Source organism: Peromyscus maniculatus, chromosome 3 (genome assembly GCF_049852395.1).
Source record: "Peromyscus maniculatus bairdii isolate BWxNUB_F1_BW_parent chromosome 3, HU_Pman_BW_mat_3.1, whole genome shotgun sequence".
In the NCBI taxonomy this organism is placed as follows: domain Eukaryota; kingdom Metazoa; phylum Chordata; class Mammalia; order Rodentia; family Cricetidae; genus Peromyscus; species Peromyscus maniculatus.
In genome coordinates, this window is record NC_134854.1 from 62,789,137 (window position 1) to 62,805,200 (window position 16,064).

The window sequence follows — 16,064 nt, forward strand, 5'->3', positions numbered from 1 at the left end:
AGGAGCCCTGGCACTTCAACTGACAGCCAGGGCCTAGCTCCTGTCCCAAGTTCCTTTAGGACAGAAATGGGGAGGGAAGGGGCAAGGGGCACAACAGCAGCCCACATACTAACAGTGCAAGCATAAAAGGGAGCTTCTCCCTTTACGATTCAATCTTCATACCCTGCCCACTGTCATCTCTTCACAGGTCAGCATACACACAATAAAATGCAGATCAGATAATTAGTAGCCTGAAAAGGAAGGTCTGAATAAGCTTTTCTATCCAGGGAGCTTATTTTATGAGGTCATTCAATAAACTTCGTCAAAGTTTGAAAACTCCATATAACTTCCTGGAAACTAGAAGCCAATGGAAGATGCAAGTCATGAAAACAGTGCAGTTATTTAACCCAGATGGTGAGTGGTTCTAGGAAGCACTCGGTTCAGCTAAGAAGCCCAAACCAACCTTCTACGCATCTATCCTGCAAGTCTCTTCTCAAAGCACCAACAAGCAAAGAGACAAGCACCAAACAGCAATGCAGAGTTCACCATATCACTATGTCTCATGTTTACAATCACCTCCTTCCCTAAAAATGAAGACACCACTCGCCAAAGTGAAGTCTGATAAGATTCCAATTATAAACTGCATCACAGAAAACGGTTCTGAATCAACAGTACTGAACTTCCTGTATTTTTACTATTTCCTCTAAAAATGTTCAAACTATGGCTGTCTTCACAACATATTAGTATTCAAACCTCAGTAACATAGTGCTTTCTTAATACCTGAGAGAGAGCTCAGCAAGTGCTCCAAAGGGAAGCATATTTATCATGGGTAACAACACTCATCAAGGGTCAGTTCACAAGGAAATACATCTCTAGCCCCTGTGAGAAATCCTCCAGTTTCTATCTACCACAAAGAAGCTCTCTAAAAGCTTTTAAGGATTGCTCAAAGAGCATCCATTCTTAGACCCTCGTGTTTTACAGCTCATCTGTCACTAGCTGGTCAGACAATAAAAGCAAGCCACACTAGAGGACTTGAAATGAAAATATACCTGATTCCATATGGGGGGGGGGGGGGGGACGACGACGACACAAAGCACCAAGTGTCTATAATCTTTTCCAAAACCAGGCCTTCTTGAAGCTTTGTTCTATCCAAAACTGGGCAATTTGCTACTGAATAAGCTACTAACACCAACAGACAATCAGAAGACTCAGAGCTACACAGGACAGAGTCTGACCCTGTCCCTTACAAAGGCAAGGAAACACTCTGGGAGAGAATCTTTATGAAAGTGAGGGTAGCCAGGGGGATGGTCTGTCCCAATACAGCCTGCCGGAACTGTAAGAGGCCCATACGGGGAAATTTGCTCCAAGACTTGCTCAAATGTCACAACAGCCTAGTAGGAAGAGCAGCCATGGTCTGTTCATAGGATATTCCAGAGTTCTATGTAAGAAACCAATGCCTTTAAGTAGTTGAGCTTGGACTACCACTTCTCTTTAGGGTCCCCAGAAGCAGGGAAGCAGACAGCCTGCACTCCATGCTAAGACCCAAACAAAGGCATGATGTCTGAAGTCATGAGATAGAATGTTTTAATTCCAATCTTCTCTTTGGTCAGACTCCTAAAACTACTGAGACAAGATCAAACCCAGAATAATGTCAACTGTGAAGCTAGAGAATTTGGTACATAGCCCAATGCTCAGAACTCCTTGTCTCTTCCTCTTCTAACCATCCCATTGTACTCCCTGGCTATCCTGCTCTACCACCTCAATCCTCAAAAGCTGTAATGAAAGTAGAACTGTGACATTCATTTCTGAATTTCCCCTGAAACCAGCATAGAGCTTCACACACAGCAGGCACTCAATTAATCTCTGGGAAATAAATATATAACCAGCACAGTGCCCATCAATGCAGTGTCTAGGCTGCCTGGAGTATCTAGGCAACGCAGGGGATTAGTCTGGCACAGGGCAGTGACGGCTGGGGACATACAGTGAGCCTGTTTTCATTTCCACAGGACTTATGAGAAAGCTGAGCAGCACTGAAAGAAGATACCAGGACGGAAGAAAAAAATAATCATATGAATGATATTTGGGGCAGTGACACAAAGAAAAGCAAATGAATAATGATGTCCTTGATTCTTCTTGAATCTTCCTGATTCTTCTTTCTTGTGGAAAAAAGCTAGACAATGTTCTCCACGGCAATGGAAAGCTGGTGCCTCACTGTGCCGTGCACCTCCAAGTCCAAAGGAGAGCTACTCTGTTTCTTTTCTCATCTATTCAAGTGTTGAGTCACTGTATACCTGCTTTGAGTCAGGTGCCGACCAGACACAGGAACACGGAGATGAGAGGAAAGGTTCCTCCTTTGGAAGAGTTCACAATCCAGTAGAGAAAAACATCCAATTCAGAAATGAAAGGCTATGAATGCTCTGACAGCACAAAGATGGGACTAGGGAAAGTAAGGTCCTGCAGGGGCTGTGTCTTAAGACAGTGGGTAGTCACCAGGTCACACTGGCGGGGAAACACTCCTGAAGGAGAAAGCAGTATGAGCTGGGGGCAAAGGCAGAGGGGACTCCAGTAGGCTGTGGGAAAAACAGTGCTGTTATCACCACTGGGCCCAGTGACCACAGAGGTGGTTCAAGCCCGATGACAAATGATCAATACCAAGCAGTTGGCCCCAAACACATATACATACAAGCAGCACTAAAATCAACTAAGCAGATTATAAGTGTGTATATGCGTGTATGTGTGACAGTAATAGAATAAGAGACCATGAATTTGAGGAGTTTCAGGGGGTAGACACAAGAGAAGTTGAATGGGGGAAATGATATAAATACAGTATTCATAATTCATATATGAGGTTTTGTTTATTTGTTTGTTTGGTTGGTTGGTTGGTTGGTTGGTTTTGGTTTGGTTGGGTTTTTCGAGACAGGGTTTCTCTGTGTAGTTTTGGTGCCTGTCCTGGATCTTGCTCTGTAGACCAGGCTGGCTTCGAACTTACAGAGATCTGCCTGGCTCTACCTCCCCAGTGCTGGGATTAAAGGCATGCACCACCTCTGCCCGGCCCATATATGAGATTCTTAAAAGATAAGTAATAATAAAATAAGTAATCTTTTTTAATTAGGAGGAAAAGGACAGTCAGAGCACGGATGGACTTGTGGTCTAGGGTCGGCATGTAGCTTGTCAGAGTGATGAAAACCACTGGAGTGTCTAAGAATAACAATGAGCAAGAGTACGTAAATTATGTTCCAAAAAGATCTGGGGTATGATGGCACCCTTTAATCCCAGTACTTAAGCAGAGGCCATGAGGCCAAACTGGTCTACATAGAGAGTTCTAAGCCAGCTGTTGTTACAGAGTGAGACCCTGTCCAGAGAGGGGAGGACAGAAATCTGAGCTCTCTGGAGGAAGTATGAGAAGAAAGGAGAAGTCAAAGAGCATATTGTTTAAACATCCCAACCCAACAGAAGAGTTGAACAAGAACCATATCAACAGCCATGAAATGTGCAACACAGACAGGCTGGAGAGAGGCAGACTCTCTAGGTCTTGATCAAGGCCTGGATACTGGGTGGGGTGTTTCAAGAAAAGTGAGACCAGCACAAGGAAAATCAGGCTGTGACTGGAACCCTGTGTCCATGTCACATCAAGGGTGTGAGAGGAAGACCAGACCACGACAGGGGGAGGACAGACGAGGCCTTAGGAGGAAGCAATAACCATGGGCTGGGAGAGAGTGACTGCAGTTACCAAGAGCTCCACCTCACAAAGAACTCGGAAGAGTTCCTGGAAAAGGCTTGTGACACCAAACTGCTCTGGAAAAGATAAAGCACTGGACTATAAACCTTCTGTACAACTAAGATGGAGTGCCAGGGACCTTCCATGCCATCATTCCTGCCAGAGTCAGCTCAGATTCTACTGCCCTGTTACACAGGAGGCAGTGTCCCACGTTCTCAGCCATGAAACAGGAAATTAAACAAACCTTTCTGTGATAAGGCTGTACTGCTTCTTCCTTTTGGGGAAAAGAGCTTGATGGCCTCTAAGAAGAGGCAGCTCTTCACCTATCAGGAGCAATCAAGCTGTTGTAGGACACACAGCTGAAAGGAAGAGAGAACCCTGAAAGAGCGATTCACCCATGTGACGCTCACTCAATGGCTGAGGTGCCAAAAGATGTTTAATCTTCAGTCCTTGATCTAACAGACTAGTGATGACAAACATTTATTAAGTACTTTGTAATGTGCTGAGCACTTCATGTTTCCTTATTTAATCCTCATTGAGCAATCCAGAGGTAGATATAGACACTACATTAGTCTCAACACTTGTCGTTACTGACGGAGGACCAATGAGAAGGAACTGATTTGAATGTATTTAGTCATTATCTCTAGAGTCTAACCAACTACTGCTGATAGAACAATTATGGGTGATTTTTCTCCATCTCCATTATCTACGATGCTGCCTCACTACTGCCTTATTTAAAAAAATACTATTAACGATGAAAAGAACTAAATGCTTTCCTTAAATAAAAGCTCATGAGCTATTGCTTTTTCTTCTTCACTTCCTAGAAAGGGGAAGGCAGAGAACAACCAATTACTAATCTACCCAATGTCACCAAGCCAGAGCTAAGAACAAATAGGAGTCCAGAAATCCTGTTTCTGACCAGAGAAGCAGCTAAAGGAGAACCAAGCACCACCATTTCCAAGTGTAGAAACCATCTTCTCTACCTCCCACAGCAACTGGGACAGCTACGTGGAGAGGCAAGGGTGTAAGCAGTCAAGAATCAGCTGATGTGAGAGGCCACATAGCCAGGTGGTAAGAGTCAGGGGTATGGAAGGCAGAGAGGAGATGATGAGAAAAAGCTCGGAAGTAGCTTCTCAGAGTGTAACACAATGACAAGCCACAAGCTGCCCAGAAACTGATAAAAACTCATCCTTAAAAACCCTCATGTTTAGGGCCAAGGAGATGGCTCAGCTGATTGAGGTACCTGCCACAAAGCTCAACTCTTAACTCCACATGGCAGGAGGAGAAAACAGACTCGCATAGGTTGCCCTCTTACCTCCACACCTGAACCTATGCAACACACACACACACACACACACACACACACACACACACTTACCTCCACACATGAACCTATGCATCACACACACACACACACACACACACACACACACACACACACACAGAATGTTTAAAAAACGTAATAACTCATTTTTAGGGCTGGGTTGTGCAGTGTTTGTCTATCTCACACGAAACCCTGGGTTCAATCACAGTACCAGACTTCGTGGCACATTTCTATAATTCCAAAACTCAGGAGGGAAAAGCAGGAGGATCAGAAATCCAAAGTCATCCCCTCCTATAGAAGTATAAAGTCAGCTCAAGCTACATGAGACCCTATCACCAAAAAAGACAGGGATTGGGTGTGGGAAGAGGGAACTAGATATTGCTCAGCAGTAGACACTTGCCTGGCAGGTGTTGAGACCCTGCTTTCAAGTCCCAGTACTGCCAAAAACAAACAAACAAAAACACCTCACATTTACATAAAACTTTACAGTTTCACAAATTCAGACAGCTTTGGGGATATCAGCAACTATAACAAAAAGTTAGCACTAGCATTGACAGAGGGCTGCCATTTATAAAAATGTTACACTTCAAATCTATTCTCAGAGAGTGAGAAAGTGAGGCCTACAGGAAGGGATGGGAGATTGTTACTACAATTAACCAATCATGAGTTAAAGAATCATCAGGGAAATAGGCCTCTGGGCATCACTCTTGATTTGGTTAGCTGAGCTGGAAAGACTCTCCCACCGTGGAAGGCACCCTATAATATGGGATCCTCTCCTGTATAAAGGAAGGCAGGCAGCTGGGCACAAGCACTCATCACATCTGCTTCCTGGTTATTCTGCTGGGACCAGATACTTTCTGCTCCTGCCGCCTTGACTTCCCTGCTATGATGGACTGTACCCTTGAATTCTGAGTTAAATAAACCCTTCTCCTTTGAGTTACTCAAAGAAAAATGAAAAGAAACTAACTCAGGCAGTGTATGTATAATGACAGATGAGATGTAAGCTACTGGGGATATATCCAGTCATCCTGACAAAAAATACTCACCATGAAGAGAAAAGAAAGAGCACATCAAAATTTCATCAGAGGGGAAAGCAGGCTGCCAACTAGGCCCATGGCCTCAGAAAGGCCTAGGCAAGCACCTACCTCATCTGGTGTATCTTTCCCATCTGGTTGTGTGGCAGCCGCCCGCCGAGCAAGATTTCCAGCGCGGATGTTGCTGAGGTTGATCTGCCTCTCAGGAGGAGGACCACCACGGGGCTGTCCACGGACAATGATGGCACACCCAGAGAGGACCTACACAGGTAAGAAAAGAGAATGGTGGCCTGAAAATAATGTCACCATAATGTAAGTTATATGCTAATGAATCCCCAACATCTAGAAAAGTACTTTGCACCCCAGGGGCCCTCAAATATATCTATAAAATGATAAAATAAACAGAATTTGGCTTGAATTTTATAAGAAAAATTACTGACAAAGAGCCTTGGGCCAGGTTCAGAAATATAAGTAGGAATTAAACAAACAACAGAAAAGCCATAAAATAAACAGACTGGGATAAAAAGGCATATGAGACATAGAGGTTAATAACCTTTGTAATTTTATCCCAGCATGCATCAACACTGTTCTTTTCAATTATTAACAAGTTAATATCTCCACACTTTCCATCCTAGAATAAGGCAAACTATGAACACTTAAAGAAAGGGAAGCTAAAGAAAGGAAACCCACATAATCAAGGCCAAAAGCAGGGGACACCAAAGCATGTGCAACATCATATGAGATACACCCAAGTACTGCCTCTAAAAGTCCACATCCTAAACATTTACATTCCCAACTGTGGTGGCGGCTTCTCTCCACTCCTGGATAAGAAGCCAGAACAAAACCTATTTGCAACTGTGGAAAGGGCTCTGAAGTTCACTGGCATTCACTTTTAAATACCCAAGGGGCTGTAAAAGGAAAGATTCTGAGTGATCAGAGAGAAAAAGGCACACAGTAAAAATGGCACAAGCTACTCCAACTGCCTCTGCTTCATGAGGCTACTCTGACAGACAGCTGGGCTCACTCAGTCTGAAGGGTTCTCAACTCCATGCTTCAAAACCAACAACAGCTACTGATGGTTAGTATGGAAGGCCGCGGGGCTGTCAATGGAGGGTAGAGCTCAGATGAGATCCTTGAGACAGAAGCTCACTCTGAACAAGTATAAGGGGAAGACTCTTCCACACACCCCCTAGCAGACATTCTCCCTCTCCTCACTCAACTAATGCTTTCAATTTTAAAAATGTGTCATAAATGTATGAGTCAGAGAATAAGAAAAGTAAAAGACTGAGTAGCTACTATCCAAGGCCTAGAACACTGCCCCAGGTGTTAGTGGTTTGAATGAAAATCTCCCATAGGCCCAAAGGGAGTGGCACTATTAGGTGTGGCCATGTTGGAGGAAGTGTATCACTGGGGGTAAGCTTTGAAGTTTCAGAAGCTCAAGCCAGGCCCAGTGTCACTCTCTCTTCCTGCTGCTTGCCAATCTGGATGTAGAACTTTCAGCTCCTTCTCCAGCACCGTATCTGCCTGTGCACAGCCATGTTTCCCACAATGACAATAATGGACTAAACTTCTAAACCTGTAAGCCAGCCCCAATTAAATGTTTTCCTTTATAAGAGTTGTCGTGTAAAAAAAGAAAGAGTTGTCGTGGTTGCTGGGCAGTGGTGGCACATGCCTTTAATTCCAGCAATGGGGAGGCAGAGGCCAGCCTGAAATACAGAATGAGTTCCAGGATAGCTAGGACTGTTACACAGAGAAACCCTGTTTCAAAAACAAACAACATGGTGCTGGAGAGATGGCTCAGCGGTTAAGAGTTCTGGCTGCTCTTCTAAAGGACCTGGGTTCAATTCCCATCACCGACATGGCAGTTCACAACTGTCTGAAACTCCAGTTACAGGGGCTCTGACACACTCATATAGACACACATGCAGGCAAAACCACAATGCATATTAAATAAATAAATCTTGAAAAACAAACAAACAACAACAAATAATAGTGTCCCTTCACGGCAAGAGAAATCCTAACTAAGACAAAACAAAAGTTGGTACCAGGAACTGGGGTTCTGCTGTGATAGGCCAGGCCATGCTTTTGTTTGGAGGACTATGGAACACTTTGGGACTTTAGACTAGAAAAGCAGTTGAATGCTTTAAGAAGGGCTTAATGAGCCTTACTATTAGGAGCATGGAAGACAGTGGTGCTGAGGGTGATTTGGACTGTGGGAGCCTGGCTCAAGAGGTTTCAGAGAAGAATAATATTAGTATGTGGCCTAGAGACCAATCTTGTGATATTTTGGCAAAGAATGTGGCTGCTTTCTGCCCTTGTCCAAAAAAAAATCTATCTGAGGCTAAACTGAAGAGTTATAGATTAACAGCTTTGGCTGAGATTTCCAGACAGTCTAGTCTTGACTGTGTTGCTTGGTTATTAGTGGCCATGCTTATATAGATCTATTATGAAAAGGAGCAAGCTGAGCAAGAAAACATACAAAATGTACAGTTTGAGGAGAAAGGGGGCACCGGGGAGGGTAAAGAGCTATGTCCTGTGTTCAAGGAGATAAACAAATCAAAGAAAGGCCTGGTGCTAAATGGAATAAAGGGAGTGTAATCTCAGGGCAAGATTCCACCAGCTAAGCTTCCAACTTGTGAAAAGGAATTAAAGAAAAGCTCAGAGCCAGGTATGGTAGCATGAGCCTTTTTAATCCCAACACTCAGAAGGCAGAGGCAGGTGGACCTCTGAGTTGGAGGCCAGCCTGGTCCACAGAATGAGTTCCAGAACAGCTAAGCTTAGACAGTAAAGGAAACCATCAAAAACAGAAAGCAGGTAAAAATGTATTTTGGGGGGCCATATTCCAGCCCCAGCAAACAGCAGAACTTGGCAACTTTAGGCATGTGGTTCTGGCTTTAGAGTCAGGGATAAAAGAAAGGGATTATGGAATCTCCTTCCTCAACTAAGCCACTGAGGCCAGGCTTGTGTCAGGGTGTCCCTGGATGGAGGCCCAGACAGCCATTGTGTGAAGCTTGTGAAGGTTAAGTCTGCATTGCCTTGGAGACCCCAAGATGTTAGAGATGCCAAAGCCACAGGATAGCAGCCAAGCAGAGCTGCTACCAGGGATTGCAACCAGCCCAAGAAAGAGAAATGTGTTGCAGTCAACAAAGCTGAGCAGAGTTGGAGATCTCAAGAGGGTTTGACATTAGACATGGAGACGCAGAGTTTGGAGTTCACTGCTGGTTTTTAGTCTTGCTTTGGTCAAGTATTTCCTCTTTATGGTCCCTTTCCTCCCTTTTGGAAAGGTAATGTATCTCCTGTGCTATATGTTAGAAGTATATGATCTGCTTTATCATTTTGGTTTTATAGGGGATTACGGTTAAGAGATTCCATGATTCTCAGAAGATACTTTGCTTTGGACTTTTAGACAGTGCTGATACTGTGATACACTATTGGGACTTTTGAAGTTAGACTAACTGCATTTTGCATTATGATATGGCTAGAAGCCTATGGGAGCCAGGGAGTGAAATGTGGTGGTTTGAATGAAAATGGCCCCCACAGGCCCATAGGGAGTAGCACTATTAGGTGTGGCCTTGTTGGAGGTAAAGCTCTGTTGGAGGAAGTGTATCACTGGAGGTAGGCTTTGTGATTTCAGAAGCTAAAGCCATGCCCAGTGTCACTCCGTCTTTCTGCTGCCTGACAATCTGAATGTAGAACTTTCAGCTCCTTCTCCAGCACCATAGCTGCCTGTGCACAGCCACCTTTCCCACCATGATGATAATGGACTAAACCTCTGAACCTATAAGCCAGCCCCAATTAAATGTTTTCCTTAGAAGAGTTGCGGGTGTCTTTTCACAGCAACAGAAACCCTAAGACACTCTCCATGTCCTTTCTACCTGGTCTTCTGATGCCTACCACCACTCTGACCACCATGAGAGAACCACTCCCTCGCTCTTCTGCACATGTGTTCCATTCACCTTACGCATCTTTAAGCAACAGAACTTCATTTCGTCTATTTGTGAGCTTTACTAGCTAAGTCCTATATACAATGATTTGTTTCTTTTACAAATTCTTTTTAGTAAAATATATCCATGCTGGTGTGAAATACAACTCACTTTTCATGACTATGGTATTTCAATGTATAACTCTATCACAACTGATCTACCCACTCTACTACCTTTTCATGAGAATTCCATCAAGCAATATGCAGATCCTGATGCTTTTTTAAACTAGCACTCCAGTTGATGTCGCCAATGTCTTAAGCACACAGACCTTGGCCTAAATCACTCCACTGTGGCTACACAAGCAAAAACTTGTCTTCCCAATCCAGTTACAAGAAAATGCTCTTCATTTTTATCCTTTCTTCCTTTTTAGACTTTACCTTTTATTCATGTGTATCTTTGTGTCTGTATGTGAATATGTGCATGTATGTGCATCAGTATCCACTGAGGCCAGAAGGCATCAATGGATTCCCTAGAACTGGAATCACAGGCAGTTAGTTATAAGCCACCAGGAATTGAACTTGGGTCCTATGAAAGAGCAGTAATCACTCTTAACCACTGAGCCATCTCTCCAGTCCTCATTGTATGGAGGTCAGGGGTCAACATCAGTATTTTCCTCTATCACTCTCCACTTTATTTTTTGAGGCAGGGTCTCTCACAAAACCTAGAGTTTGATGACTCAGCCTGATTCCCTAGCCAACAAGTTGCAGGAATCCATCTGCCTGTCTCTGCCTCCCCAACTCTGAAATTAGAGGAGCGTGACACCATGTCTGGCTTTCTTACATGGGTACTTGGGATCAAATACAGCTTCTCATGCTTGTACAGCACGTACTTTACTGACTAAGCCACCTCCCAACCCTCTCAACTCACTTAAGATGCTCTTTGTGTTCTTTATTATTAATTCAAGACGCAGTCACCAAACCAACCTAACTCATCATGACAGGGACACCTATCTTCCCATCCTCCTGCCAGAAAGGACTGACATGGGTGCAGCTTTCTTCTGAAATAGTCTCCCCAGCGTTTGCCAATGGCATTGAAGAAGAGGCAGGGAAACACTGCGTCTGCAGGGCTCTGTGGAAGAATGAAGCCTATATGTTAAGGAAGACTAGTTTTCCTCCTATTTATAGGATCTGAAATCAAAATACACCATACCCTTCTTGCAGTTATCTACAACTCATTTTCCAAGCATTGATAAACTGCCTTGTTAACAGTTCTTATTCAAGTCCTTCCTCAATAAAAATATTCTAAAGGGTTTCAATTATTGAAGGTCTCCTACCCAATAAAAACCAAGGGAAAATGCTTAAAATATCTATATAAAACATGGAAAAGACCAACGTCCTATAAATCAGACTAATATTTTATATGGCATCAAGCCAGTTTTCATAATAAACAGACATTGGGTTTTTCAAAGTTAATTCATTGATTGGTTGATTGATTGATTGACTTTTCATCAACATTTATTTAATACCAACAAAGTGTGGGCCACTATTCTAGGCAAGCTGCATATTTTAGGGGACTAGAAGACAGAAGTTTCTGCTCCTGGGGAGCTGATGCTCAAGTGGGGAGACAAACAGGAAACAACAGATGTGAGGAAAACAGCATTTATCATATTTGTAATTTCAGAAGAATAAAGACTGTGAAGAAATTGTCATGGGTAATTGATCTGCCAAAGCTCCACTGACTGATTCATGTTACAAACTTTCATGAACACACTAATTATCCTTAATTGCTAATTTATAGGGCATAGACAACAAGTCATATGGTTACCGCTTTATCCAATTAGAATAATAATATGACATATTCTAGAAAAAACGATCTCAGGACTACCTGCTACAGCAGGAGGATTGTGAAGCCAGCTGTCATAATGAGTCAGCTTGAATGAGGTTATAGATTTGACACTTCTCAGCTCTGCCTATAAAGGTTGCAGAGGGATGTGGTGGGATTCAAAAGATCTGGCTTCAAGGCCCGAATCAGACAGCCACAGAGGCTGAAACAAGGTACTAGAAAAAAAAAAAATGGAATTTCAAACTGTTCAAACCCATTAAAGGTTTACTGGGAGATTTACCTACAGTGAAACACTATATGGAGAGCCACTAAAATGTTGCCCAGCAACAGAACAGGACATTAAATCTTCACTAGGCTCTGATAAATGATTTGGTACACTTAACTCTCAAACATCCAGACCACTGCCATCACAAGACAGAAAATTAGATACAAAAATATACTCTCACCAGCTACAAAAACATGATCATACAGAAAACACTTAAGTATACCAATACTGGCTAGTATTTTTCCCAGTTCAAGAGCAAAATCATCTTGGTTCAAGAAAGGTATCTTACCGGCTCTGCTTACCGGGGCATTTTTGTCTCTGGAGGTATAAAAGACATGTGACAAGAGCAACGTTGCCGATGGAAGGGCCAGTATAAAGGATTTCAAACAGGCAACTAAGGAGAGATATAAAGCCACATCACAGCCACACATTTACAACCAAGAGGTTTTGAACAAGGTGCCAAGATAATTCAATGCAGAGAGAGCAGAACTTTCAACAAAAGGTGCAGCCACACACAGGAGGATGAAATTTGATCTCTACTTCACACTATAAACAAAAGAAATTCAAAAAGCATCACAGATATGAAAGCAAGTCAAACTTATAAAAGTCTAAGAACAAAACATACAGGTAAATCTGCAAAAACTTCCAGTAGATGATCATTTTTTAGATACGACACCAAAAGCACAAGCAACCAGAAAAAGAAAGAAGGAAATAGAACTTAATCACAATTGAAAGCATTGTTTCACTAAACACTTAGGAAGACCATGAAAACAGGACTGGTTCAGCTGCTAGGCCCTAAATCCCAAACCTCAACATCACAAGAAATGGAAGGCAGGGAATGGGAGAGGAAGAACAGAAGGTACAAAAGTTGTGAAGCGTATAGCTCAGAACTGTTTAATATCCAGAAATGTCCTAAGAAACAGAATAAACACAGAACAACTGGAGAAAATAAGTTGGGAAAATTTCAGTCCATCAGGAAACAGTTTCCTGCCAACCAGAGCTGTTGCCACAACAGGAAGAATCATCTCTTGAGAACCAGAAAGTCATTCAAGGGGGCTAGAGAGATGGCTCAGCGGTTAAGAGCACTGTTTGCTCTTCCAGAGGATCCAAGTTCAATTCCCAGCCCCCACGTGGCAGCTCACAACTGTCTGTAACTCCAGTTCCAGAGGACCTGACACCCTCACACAGATATACATGCAGGCAAAACACCGGTGCACATGAAATAAAAATAAATAAAATTTAAAAGAAAGTAATTCCAACAAAGCAGGCAATCCCAGAAGAACATGAGCTGTGTGGTCCATGAGATATCCAGACAGTTGTCAACACAACCTGCTTCTATCTTTCTTCCTGATTTTGTTCCACCCTCATTTTTTTTTTTTCTTCTAAAATTAAGAGGCAAGCTAAATTAGAGGCCCCACCATTCAAAAACAACGAACCAGAAACCCTTTACGGCACTGCTGTTTCTCTGACTCGGGATATGCTCCCTCCTCGGCCACTCCACAAACAGGCTCTCAGGTTGTTAATCTCAGGGTCACCAAAGAAGTCAGAAGAAGACAGCACTCAGTCCTTTTCCTTTGAAGCTGAAGACTCTGAAAGTAGCAATAGTGACTTCAGCCGAAAACCACATGGTAACTATCAGCACACAGAAACAAGTGTTTGGAGCTTCTCTGTAGCCAGCAGAGCTGCTGTCAGAGACCAAAGCATTCAAAAAGCAAGCCCCCATGAGCTGGCGGCTCCAAATCAAAGCATCATTTGTGAAACCCACACACCACCATCATTCTTAAAATAAAAATTTTAAAGGCCAGTATCTGACCTTGATCTATAATCAAGAGCAAAAATAAATCTCTTCTTTTTAACCTTGCCCAATCTGCAGTATTAATGATATTTGCTACTAATTATGGACTGGCTATGATAATAATACACAAGCTGCCTAAATCTATTATGTAGCTCAGGAAATGGCAAGGGACCATAAATCACTTTTCTCTATCATATTTTCTGATTTATAGATGAAGAAAACATGGTATGGTAATCTGATGCATCCCAGCATACTCTCCAATAAACCCTAAATACTACACATATGAGAACCATGAACCAATACTGGTGACTTACAAAAATAAGTACTGGCAAGTCCCTGTACAAGTGATGATTCCCCAGCAAGACAGGAACTCATGCTCCTGGAAGCCACAGAAGAGCTGTCTACAGACCTCGTTCCCCAGAGTCAAGTCTTTACAACCTTCTAGTGGGCTCTATTTACTGCCAGACTGGAGAGACTAAGATCTACTAGTCAACCAGACAGAGGAACTCAGGAAGAAAAGACAAGTATATAGTAGACCCAGTGTCACTTCCAAGAGCTTAATTCCAGTTGTCAAACAACAACAAAAAATTTCAGACCAATAGTCATGTGGCCTGGTCAAAGGAAGAAGCAAAAGTAAATGAAGCCTAGCCACAATGGTTACATGTACAAAACAAAACACTCTCCACACATAAGGTTCAGGGAGCACTGTGGAAGAGGGGGTAAAAAGACTGAAAAGTCAAAAGATCAGGGAGAGAACACAGCCTAGTGATGCTCAGAACGCTTACATTAACATTCTGATAAGAAAAAGAAATCCAACACAAACTATCAGCAAGAATTAAAAGTGCTCTGGTGAAGAAACATGTTCATGTCAGGAGTAAAATTGAAGGTTTGTTGTTGTTTTTAAACAGTAAATAAAGCACAGAAGAGATAGTTTTTTTAAGTACTTTATTTCAGTTACACACAAACAGTAAAGGCACAATTTAGAGGGGAAAAAAATAAAACCAGTTGAAACCTTCCAAGCAATTTAAAAAGAAATGCTGGGACACTTTCAAAAAAAGAAAAGCCTAGAAACAAAGCTTTCTTTCTACCAAAAGAAATGGAAGATCCAGTTTCCTACCAGGATTCTGCAGTTTTAAGGGTGACCATTTCCACTGCCAAATCACCAGTGCTACCAATGGGTTTAAAAACAAACAAAAAAAAAAAACAACAAAAACCCCAAAACCTCACTGATGGCATAGTTCATCCTCCGCATGGACCAGACTCTAGTTTCAATCCTCAGTACCAAGAAAAAAAGCAAACAAAACAAGTATGGGGAGAGGGGTGTCACGTGTGTGTGTGTGTGTGTGTGTGTGTGTGTGTGTGTGTGTGTGTGTGTGTGTGTGTGTGTCTGTGTGTGTGTCTGTGTGTGTGTGTGTGTGTGTGTGTGTGTGTGTGTGTGTGTCTGTGTGTCTGTGTTTAAAAACCCTAAATCTCCCTTATCTCCACTGGCTGGCCAGACCGTGGTGAGTAATTACTCACCAGCACACTGACAGGTCACTGGAAGCTGAGGAACCAACTATTAAGAGCAAGAAATTGATCGTGTACGGAGACGGGATAACAAGTCAGGTTTGCACTGGTGGAGAAGGAAGTTACACACACACAGGCTGGAAAAACACAGTCGGGATTAGAAACAAAAGATGGACAGACATCCATGTCACACATGTATTTCCTACGCCCATCTACTAAGAGGGCATGACAACCTGATGTCCAGATTCTGCTTTCTAAAAACTTCTCTGCTAAAAACAGCAAAAACTCCTTGAGAAACTGCTGATTCTAGGTTTGGGTCAGGAAAAGGTCAGTCTCAGCCAGGAATGTGTGACTGTGACCAAAAGCTTAAAAGGACAATGGTAACACACTTTATCGTTTCGATAAAGTGGCCTGCTTAAGAGTACTGCCATGGGCCAAAATTGGTACAACTTGAAAATCAAAATAATAGGGGCTGAAAGAGATAGCTCAGTGGCTGAGAGCATTCACTCCAAAGGACTCAGAAGTCCCTTCTCAGCACCACACGACAGCTCACAACTAGCTCGAACTCCAGGTCCAGAGGATCCAGTACCCTCACATATACATACATGGAGGCAAAACACCAATGCACATGAAATAAAAGTAAATAAACCATAAAAGGAAAATGGATCTTGAAAAAAA

The 16,064-nt window shown here is 42.7% G+C and overlaps 1 protein-coding gene across 1 annotated transcript in view; it reads right to left on the reverse strand.

Annotated features, from left to right (window-relative positions):
• The window catches only part of Snd1 (staphylococcal nuclease and tudor domain containing 1), a 428,395-nt gene that overhangs the window by 388,810 nt on the left and 23,521 nt on the right, over nt 1-16,064 (reverse strand). Inside the window, exon 2 of the mRNA XM_006979374.4 lies at nt 6,167-6,316. Within this exon, the coding sequence (XP_006979436.1) occupies nt 6,167-6,316 (150 nt within the window). The remainder of the gene's footprint in view (nt 1-6,166; nt 6,317-16,064) is intronic.